This window comes from Saccostrea cucullata, unplaced genomic scaffold (genome assembly GCF_032062105.1).
Source record: "Saccostrea cucullata isolate Sc308-1 unplaced genomic scaffold, CSIRO_AGI_Scuc_v1 ctg3865, whole genome shotgun sequence".
Taxonomy (NCBI): domain Eukaryota; kingdom Metazoa; phylum Mollusca; class Bivalvia; order Ostreida; family Ostreidae; genus Saccostrea; species Saccostrea cuccullata.
In genome coordinates, this window is record NW_026937281.1 from 67,501 (window position 1) to 77,304 (window position 9,804).

Genomic DNA, 9,804 nt, shown 5'->3' on the forward strand with positions numbered 1-9,804 from the left:
TTTTGGCAGAGAGACCAATGCTTATCATAATCATGCCAACAGTTTGACAGCTTCATATCAGGAAGTAAAAGAGATTTCTGATGATTGAATTACTTTTGATAAATGGCCCCACCCATCAGGCTCCTAAAAGTATGTGGAAATAATTATAATTTTTGTAACCCATTGCCCATAATGCTACAATTATACAAAAATTAATTATTAAATTTACTTTAAATTGATTCAGCAATTTCAGAGAAAAAACTAAAAATGTTCAAAAGTTTACAATTGGAGGACCTTGCACAGCTGCACAATGGACAACAGATAATATCCAGCAAAGAAACAGATTGAATAGGTCACGTTAATTGTCTCAAGTGAGCTTGTACAACTTGAGAGGAAGCCTACATTTCCTTAATTTATTTTTTTTTAAAGATACAAGTGCTTCATAAAATAAATTTAATCTACATGCATTTCCAACACCAACATCACCTGAATCAGCGACATGCAAATTAAGATGATAAATGAATCAAGTGAAGTCACCATTATTTCAATTAAAAAATAAAAAAAAATATATAAGAACTAACTTAAAATTAAAGAACATACTTGTATCTGTTTTAGGATTTTCCTTTTTTAAAACTGTGAAATATAAAGTTTATCATAAAGTAATTATGTACCTGAATCGCTGGAAAATTCAAGTTCATTATCAGAATCTGAAAAATCTGGGAAAGTTATCCGTGTTTCACACATTTCGGTGTAAGACAAATAGTAAGTCCTTCCAAAGGTACATTTCTTGTATTAATGTCAAAATATTCTCTAACCACATCTCAAAAATTCATCCAGTGTAATTAAAAGTTTGGCTGCTTTTAGAGGGTCATTTGAGTGTGCATAATGTCACGTTAAACAAGTGAGAAACAGCCAGTTGATATGTGTTGCCCTTCAAATTGTACCTCATGTCTCGCAACATGTCATACATCAATGAACACAATTTTTACTAATATAAGACAAGAATTCAACCATGAAAATCAATATTTTAGGGTACACTTAATCTAAAAATTGCTTCAGGGTTTCACTGGATACAAATACTAAATAATGAGTAAATAAAACTCTCTCTAACAAGATGAAAAACAAATTTAAATGTTGTCGTCTTTTTTTCCATAAATGTCAGATAACGATAATTTGCTTAAAATAAGAGGTGATTCAGGACATTAAGATTTGACTTTCATATTCAAACGCCTAAGTACATTTCACATGATATAAACATAAATTTCAGTTTTTTTAGTATCATCTTGTCAATTTTTTTAGGATTAATTGCGAATAAATTACAACGTCAAAAAATGTAATGAGTGCAGTTAACTATATTACAAGGTGATAAAATTTTATAAACATTTAATACAAACAATTTCACTAGATGAAAAAATAACAGTATGGCATTCAGGATTTATCAAATGATTGAAATGTAATAATTATAAAAGTAATTATGGCATTTTTTATGAAATGCAGTTTTGTCACTAAAAATATTATAATCATATATTTAAATAACAACCAAATTTATTTCAATGTGTATGCTTAAATTTCCTGAAATCCTTGTATTGTTTAGAGAAAACTCCTGAATCATACAAATCTTTGTTTTGGAAATATTGTTTAAGTACTTTATTTTTAATAATTAAGTCACATGTATGAATTATCAGTGAGAAAGAAGCAGTGGTATATTGAGAAAAATTCTTAACAGATTTCCCGTTTGTAATATCGATTGTAACCCCACCCTACCCTAGGGGTCATGATTTGGACAATTTGGAATATACACTACCCAAGGATGCTTTCACCTAAGTTTAAACTTTTCTGATCCAGTGGTTCTTGAGAAGATGATTTTTAAAGAGTGTTCCTATATATTTCAATGTAAAACTTGGATTCCATATTGTGGCCCCACCCCACCCTGGGGGTCATTATTTTAACAATTTAGAATCTACACTACCCCCAGAATGCTTCCACATAACTAAGAGTCAGCTTTTCTGCCCCAGTGGTTTTTGAGAAGAACATTTCCAAAGACTTTTCCTATATAAATACATGTAGTTCAATATAAAACTTGAATTCCCTATTCGTATTGTGGCCCCACTCTACCCCCGGGAGTCATGATTTGAACAATTAAAAATCTACACTACACAAGGATGCTTCCACATAAGTTTTAGCTTTTCTGGCCAAACAATTCTTGAGAAGATTTTCCTATATACTACAATGTAAAACTTGGATTCCCTATTGTGGCCTCGCTCAATCCCCAGGGGTTATTATTTTAGCAATTTAAACTCTACACTACCCCAGGATGCTTCCACATAAGTTTCAGCTTCTCTATCCAAGTGGTTCTTGAGAAAATTTTTTAATGACCCCAACCTTATTTTTGTTTTTTCTTGATTATCTCCCCTTGCAAGGGGATTTGGCCCTTCATTTAAAAAATTTAAATGCCTCTTCACCCAAGAATGCTTTGTACCAAGTTTGGTTAAAATTGGCCCATTAGTTTCTTGAGAGGAAGTTGAAAATGTGAAAAGTTAACAGACAGACAGCTATAGATAGACAGGCAGATGACAGACAATGGGTGATCAGAAAAGCACATGAGGTTTCAGCTGAAGTGAGCTAAAAAAGAAATTTACAATAAAAATATAAAACAATAATTTCACACCCTGTAAATATCCTAAATTTTACAAATTAATTCACCACTGTTTCATCTATAGTAGCACTTTATATACAAGGAATTGCTACCCTAGTTTAATAAAACTCACTGCCTTAAATAAAAAAAACAAGTATTAAATGAGCTCACCTTCCTCTTCCAGCAGATGGGCTGCCATGACAGTTTCTGCAGCATTTCATTACACATATTTCTTGTTCATCCTGTAAAAGAGTTTTACTGACATGACTATGTATCCATAACAATAAAAATAGGTCCTCTTTATTAGCAAGGCCAAAGGAAATTGGTTTCACTGTAATTGTAAACATATACACACGTCAAAGGGAAATTCAATATCATTTCACAAATATATGTCATTCCAGATCTGTATGAGGCGTGAATCATGTACAAACAATATGCTCGGCTTGCCTTAAGATACATCTATAGTGAATATCTATGCAGCTTCGTATTCTTCATGGAAACATTCAAATGTACACTTAGACATGTCTGGGTAAGAGGCAGTTGAAAATGTGATAGCTGTGGGCATGAGCCTAAATTTATTCATTTTCCCAACTCAAAGAAGTGCAATTTAATCACTTGCTAGAGGGTACAAACCACGCTTTTTTCCAATTTATCTCTCAATTGATTTCACAAAGAAATGTAAAGGCACAAAACCTATTCTACAAAAAAAATATCTAGCAGACTCCTAGGAAACAGAGGCCTGTTCTACAGAACATGCACTCACCAAAAATCCTTATACCTCCAGCAGAAATGTTCGCGAAGAGTGCTTGTTCTGTTGAACAGGCCTCAGATTTCACACACCACCATGACTTTAGACATTGTTAGAGTTTACACAGGAATAAAAGTGCTAGAGATAAATATCTTTTGAGCTCGGTTTCTAGTTCCTTACATACTGAATTTATTTTTGAGAGTACCAAGTTGCTTTTTATAAGGCTTCTAGTATAACTTCAAGATAGTTTAAAGATATATTGCATTGTAATCAGTACTAAATCAATGTATAATAAAATAAGGTTTGTTTTTTTTTACCTGAACTTAATGATTTAAAGCCTGCATGGATCTTTATCCAATGAGAGGACATTATTTCTAACCATTACTTCCGTAATAATGTAAGGTCATAAAGAACATATGTTTATTTTTTTTGGTCAATGTACTTCACTTCAATTTCTGGTACATGTACATGGATATAGTTGTAGCAAGTTTTAATAATAGATTTGGACTGGTTGAAATTCTACTTTTTATTTTGTTTAACTCAACAAGTCCAAATGGGGATTACGCTACATCAAATAAATCATTAATATTATTGAATCTTTTAAGTGTTTGCCTAACAAAATCAATCCATGCAATACTGAGCACAATAAACATGATAAACAGCTGTGTTTGTGGACTTTATTATCATAATTATATTTACACTAAAAGTCCATTTCTTTCATTTCATAGCAAACATTCAGTAATAGTCCATGTACCTGAATATTAAACACATAAATAAAACAAACTACATGTATTAAAGAAGCCTTAACACTGATACATTGCTGTCAATTTCAGTTTTTGTTCTTCATTTTAAATTTCTAATTTTATTAAAAAAATAACCTTCAATAGTTTAATGAATTCAAATACAATGTAACATAAAATTCTAAAATTTAAAAGACAAAAACATTCTTCATAACAGCATGTAAAACACCTGTGTTTGTATAAAACAGGAACAAAAGCTCTGTTGTTGTTAATCAAAGTTGTCCCTATGACAATGGAGTGGGGAATTTCCCTGCCTATAATGAATTGTTAGGAACAATTGTTTTAACAGGTACATACCTCATGGTATTTTCACTTTGTGCAGAATCACTTTTTTTTAATCAATATTTTATTATGTCAGTAAGATCACATAATTGGATTGGACATCAGGCATGGCCTACATAAGTCCTCTACAAGAATCACTTTCAGCATAAGTCGCCACTCAATTCAGTTGGGTGGTCAGGTGGATAAATTAAGTGCCATGTCCAAGGACTTGTCAATGCCCACAGCAGGCCTTGAGTTTACTAGCAACCTTTGGGAAACTGGCCAACCCCCCTATGACCATGGAGCCATATGCTTCACATTTAAAATTTATATGTCAATGAACAATTTTATCGTAAAGTTCATATGTACATAAAATTGATAGATTTGATGTATAATACTTCTTGTGTTTCTTCCTTCATACTTCTATAGAGTTTTAACTAGGACTGGGACGATATATTGAGATATCGAGATATTGTGATATATGTGAGGATGATGCATATATCGATACATTTGAAAAAATATCGAAATATCGCCCAATAAATCTGACTTTTGTTTTTCTTTGTTTATTTAACATTTGGGGTTTAATATGTAAAATAAATAAGTTTAATATGAATTTAGATATGAAATAAATAATAATTAACACCACCTGAGTAAAATATTCTTGTTTTACAACATATAAACAATTATTTTGAATAAATTATTCTCATTTGCAAAGAAATAATTTGTTTATTTCAATGCAAAAAAGATTTTACAAGCAATTAAATATATCGTGATACATATCATATCGTGGCTCAAATATCGTGATACGTATCGATATAGAAAAAGTTGTATCGTCCCAGCCCTAGTTTTAAGCTGAACATTTTAATAAAGAACATTTTTAAAATTTACTATTTATCTGTTAAATCAAGGCAAGTCTAATTTAATATTGATCTTTTGTTGTTACCACTAGAACATAGTTTGTGGTGAGATTCAATAAGCAAAGGATTGTGATTCCAAAGGTTCTGAGGACAAAAATTCTATTGAATAAATGTGTACTATAGTCCAAATTTTCTTTTCACCCAGGCTTTTGCGTTAGAGCTCGCAGGGACCATCAGCATTTTGCGTAACTCGCTGCACTCACTATTACTTTTCATTAAAAAGGGTAAAAACACTGTGACAAAGGATGCCATTGCTTTAAACATTTAGCAAATTATTTAACTAGCACTGTTCAAGACCTCATTCTAGCGGTAGGGTTACTATACCCTACTTCAGTTAGAATAATCTACTGTGTCTCGTTACAGGCCCTCACCACGGAATCCATAAGACATTATCATTTTAACGATAGAATATTCTTCATTTATCCCTTACTCCTGTACAAACCCTAATGGTAATTAAATTAAACTGATGCACTGATATAAAATTAATTTGATTCCTTCCAGCATCTGTAATACTAATAAAATCTATATATCCAACAACAACTGGTATTTGTTTCTGTAATAAATATATTAGCAATTTAGCCCATATTATTCTGTATAACAATACATAAATTAAGCAATTTATTAGACTAACAGTAACAGAAAACAATTTTATCAGTTATGGAGTTGTTTTCTGTTACTGTTAGTCTAATAAATTGCTTAATTTATGTAAAAGCCTGCAGTCAACATTATGATTTTATTAAAGTCATAATGTTGACTACAGGCTTTTGAAACTCACACATTCAGTCTAGACGAACTCCTAAAACGGCGTTAACGGAAGTGAGAATTTCAGTCCAGAAAAGACTCCAAAAAAAGAGTCCAACGCATGCGCAGTTAAATAAAAAACGGTGAAAAATCGTGAAAAGTGGGCTCTTATAAAAAGTGTTTTTGCAAAAAATTGGATTACCTTACAATAATGTAAGTTCTCAGAAATGATTAATAATAAATGGTTTTAGAGAACGTATTTGTTAGAATTTTGATTTCATGTGCAAATAGTTTTTAATTTCAAGTCAAAGTTGACCAACTTCGAGGTTCAGCCAGACATCGTACAAGTAGGATACAAAATACAAATTAAACAGTCGTAATCTTATGAAAACATCTCTGTGGTTGATGATTTGTTTGTAGTGACTAAGTTAGTCATTTTCGAACTACTTTTACTGATTTTAGATGTTTATTTTGTAAGTAAGGAACGCTGGCGAATTTTCATTTCGAATTTCCTCTGTCTTTCATGTCTATCGTGTACGAATGAATTTCAGCATGTTTAGATCAGCAATGAGCAACTGCATTGTAAATACATCTTACCAATAATAAAAAAAGTACTGAATTGATGGTTTTAATCATAAATAGAGTCGATCAGGTGACAGTTACATGAGAATCCATTCAGTTTCCACATTTCCTCCGAGGCTTTTTTGAAGAAAGTTCACGTTTCAAGTTAGATCAAATACAAAGAAAAAAAACGTTTGGGAATTAAATATATAATAAAAGGGAAAAATATGTAAAATTGAACAATGCAATATATATGTTGTAACTGTTAAACATTGACCGAATTTTTACCTATTTGTAATATTATTTCGTCATATAATCCTGTATGACATCTGAATATTGAGAGCGTTATAGTTATCACCATCGCTATATACCTAATGTTTTCACAAATGAATAGATATAATCATGAAAACATTTTTAGAATTATAATTTATGAGTTTAAGAACTTAAAAAAATCATTCTTTTAAAATTACGATTAAAAAGTCTTCTCAAATCGAACCTGTTCATAAAAAAAAAACAAAAAAAAAAAAACGATATATAAGTGTCTTAGAAGTAAAATTTAAGCATTTATAGTAGGAATGACATAAAATTTAAATCAAGGGGACAATAAATTAAGTTAGAAAATTAATTCTTACCGACTTTATTGAATCCCGGTGTCGTACGTATATCCCAAATCACTATTATTCAAGAATACAGAGCGATAAATAAGTCAATAACCACTTAATAATTTAATGGGTACAATTATTTATTTAAAAAAAAATTGAAATCCACTAAATACAGCCATCATTAAGTCGTATTTGTGGAGAAAGCGAACGACAATCCATCGTTTGTTTACATCGGAAGCCATTTTGCCGCAATGCATGACGGAGCCAAAGACTTCTTTTTTGGAGTTCACGCCGTTTTTGGAGTTCGTCTAGACTGCACATTCACAAATTATCTTAAAGATACCTCAACACTAGAATACAAAAACAGAACAGTATACTACCTACCTACATCTTCTGTGCAGTGCTTATAATCTAATAACTAAAGAAATGGTCAATATTGTGGTATTGACAAACCCCGAATCGGCGAATGATCGATGTTTGTACTTTCGTTTTCCCATAACATCAAAGGAGTTCCGAGTTCTACCTGGAGTAGTCGTTCCTACGAGAGTTTTTCTTGGCGAGTTTCTACAAAATAACTGCATTGATTTTAAAATTGTAAAACCAGTGACGTATAAAAATTTATATGCCTCTGGTAAAACTGAGTGATGACATTGTGGCTCTCACTTTCTTTTCTTTTTTCAGTACAGAATAAAACTAGCTGCAATAATGTAGCCCTCTCCGATTTTTTTTTTATTCTGATGTTTTCTGGAGAGGGCTTCTCCGTAATGGTGCAAATATTTTTTTTAATAGGAGCGACTGCAGGCAAAATAAATTATTTTTACATTCAACTTACTTCTAATAAGACGAAATTTTTATTCACTGTCAACAACAGACCCCGTTAAATGCGAAAAACTTGTAAAATAACTCTGCATGTTTCCTGGTAGTTTACTTCAGCAGCCATGACAGTTCACGCGTGACGTAATGAGACTTTCGCTTGAAATTTAGAACAACTGAATAAAGCAATTATCGGTGTTTATAAATGATTGCGCTAATTTTCATCACAAAAACATAGGTATATAAAACCATTTTAAGTGTTATTTTTATGCAAGCAGCGATATTTATGCTTAAAATAAGGAAATTCCAAAAAGATCCGCTCCTATAGAACCTAAATTCTCATTGGGTGCGTTCACAGTTCTACCATTAGTACCAACTTTCAATATACCATTGGTACAATAATTTGACAATGGTACCAACTGTACCAATAAACCCTGAACGGGTATTGGCATACAAATGTAACAATTTTACCAATGTTACCAATGGGAGTCCAATGGAGACGTTGGTAATACTGAATTATAGATTTCATTGTCTTCTAAGTTATAGGCACATGCCATAATCACAAAAAAATTATAGTAGACTCATATCCGACAAACAAACCACATTAGGATCAAACTTCTTTAGTTGCCATATCTAGTTTTATATAATCCATTTAATGGATCATGTCTAAATCATACTTCAAAATCATGAATATAAGTGTTTGATATGATTTTTATGTGATTTTGGTATGATTTGTTAAAAAGGGTTAGAGGAAAAATCGTTTATATCATTTTAAATCCGGGATCCCAGTCTTTCTTGCTTGTTGCCATGTTGATAACTAGCTGTGACGTCATTTACCAACACTAACCACACTCTAGACTGTCTGCAGAAAAATCTACCATTGGCAAAAAACATTGGTACCAGTGGCATGCCAATGGTAAATAATTTTACCAACGGCAACTTTTGTCTACCAACGGCAGAACTGTGAACGCACCCAGTGGCTGTCCCAAAATACAATCTATCAAGTTCAGTAAACATGGCGGATAAATTCGAGTTGTGATGTTGACATACACGAAAAATAAGCGATATAGGGATCGTTCTGTATATTTTTGCAGTGATTTACGTCTTGGATGTATACTTATTTGGAGTCAAGGTAAGAAATGTTAATAAAATAGCCATTAACTGATAATTTGAGCCGAAATCCGTGCGGGAGCGAATCACACCCGCAGCTGCACCACTATGGAGATCCTAAGGAGTTGTAGCCCTCTCCCAAAAAAAAAAAAAAAAAAAAAAAAAAAAAAGGGAGAGGGCTACATTATTGCAGCTAGGCGCCCCCCCCCAACTCCAAATCCTGGATCCGCGCCTGATCATTTCATTTGATATGCACAACCTTCCAGTTCATCCTTGATCAGCTGATCAGCCTTGATTTCTAGTCCGCAGTACTGATTTTTAAGCACAATGGTAGGACCTAATTCTTTCATTTTTAGCTCACCTGAGCTGAAAGCTCAAGTGAGCTTTTCTGATCACATTTTGTCCGGCGTCCGTCTGTCTGTCTGTCTGTCTGTAAACTTTTCACATTTTCGACTTCTTCTCAAGAACCGCTGGGCCAATTTCAACCAAACTTGCCACAAAGTATCCTTGGGTGAAGGGGAGTCAAGTTTGTTCAAATGAAGGGCCATGCCCTCATTCAAGGGGAGATAATTGGGAATTAATGAAAACTTGGTGGCATATCTTAAAAATCTTCTTCTCAAGAACCACAGTGCCAGGA

General features: G+C 32.5%; 1 protein-coding gene across 5 annotated transcripts in view; it reads right to left on the reverse strand.

The window, feature by feature from the left end:
* The window catches only part of LOC134247694 (solute carrier family 2, facilitated glucose transporter member 12-like), a 26,370-nt gene extending 18,670 nt beyond the window's left edge, over positions 1–7,700 (reverse strand). For 2 of the 5 annotated variants that reach the window (XM_062730027.1, XM_062730024.1), the window contains exon 1: positions 651–802. In XM_062730027.1, coding sequence (XP_062586011.1) covers positions 651–723 — 73 coding nt within the window. In that variant the 5' untranslated portion in view covers positions 724–802. Of the gene's footprint in view, positions 1–650; positions 820–2,785; positions 2,857–2,969; positions 2,992–7,628 lie in introns of those variants that run through there. The other 3 variants (XM_062730025.1, XM_062730026.1, XM_062730028.1) reach the window with 3 other exon arrangements.
* Positions 7,701–9,804: the final 2,104 nt, after the last annotated feature.